Genomic DNA, 860 nt, shown 5'->3' with positions numbered 1-860 from the left:
TAGACTCTGCACTGCCAGCAGAACAGTACAGGACTTCTGACAGGTCTCATATATGACACACAGGCAAGGAGACATGCCGTCAGGTTCTTTTCCAGATAATTTTTCTCCATTAGGAGGAGTTGTATTAAAGTAAACAAACAAAAGGGCTATTCATGGTTAACATTGCTTCCCCCTTGCCCTACAGATAGAAAAGTGCATCCAAATGGCTTCTATTCTGACCTCAGCAAAGTGATGATGAAAAGAAGGCAACTGTGGGATTATTCGTTTCAGCTTCCCAGGATGATGGATGGAGAGATAGTCACTGCCACTTTGGTGCCATCTGGGAACATGACACCGAATTCTAGCATGTCCCTGGAACAGAAAACAACGTTTGCCTTTGTGATTGTGTTATTTATTTTCTTGGGAATCCTCATTGTTCGTTGCTTCCGAATTCTACTCGACCCCTACCAGAGTATGCCAACCTCAACCTGGGCTGATGGACTTGATGGACTGGAGAAAGGCCAGTTTGATTATGCTCTTGCTTAGGGACTGAAAATTACAGAGGCTTATTCAGCACTGATAAAAAAGCAAAAGTCCTGGAATGTCTCTATTTTTTTCTGATTTACATTTTTTTCAAACATTGTAGGGGTTGCAACATACAAATATACATACAATTAATTTTATTTCAATTAAATGGCAAAAAAAAAGTTAAACCTTTGAAAACAGATGATTATGGAGTCTCCCAGTTGGGAAAAATACAAAGGTTGCATTAGCAGGATTTTTCTTCAGAATGCATTGGAAAGGTATGTAGTGTGTGTGATCTCTCATAACCAGCTGAGAAACAGTCGAGCATGTCTTCTCTTGGGTAGCTTTTTTATCAT

At 39.9% G+C, this 860-nt stretch overlaps 1 protein-coding gene across 1 annotated transcript; it reads left to right on the top strand.

The window, feature by feature from the left end:
* The first annotated feature begins 231 nt into the window (after window positions 1-231).
* On the top strand, window positions 232-525 carry CTXN3 (cortexin 3). The gene has a single exon (XM_009998149.1). It carries the CDS (start codon window positions 232-234, stop codon window positions 523-525), a length of 294 nt encoding a protein of 97 aa, XP_009996451.1.
* Window positions 526-860: the final 335 nt, after the last annotated feature.

This window comes from Chaetura pelagica, unplaced genomic scaffold (assembly GCF_000747805.2).
Source record: "Chaetura pelagica isolate M959 unplaced genomic scaffold, ChaPel_1.0 scaffold145, whole genome shotgun sequence".
NCBI lineage: Eukaryota > Metazoa > Chordata > Aves > Apodiformes > Apodidae > Chaetura > Chaetura pelagica.
The sequence above is the reverse complement of the archived record's forward strand: the minus strand, read 5'-3'. Positions and strand labels throughout refer to the sequence as shown.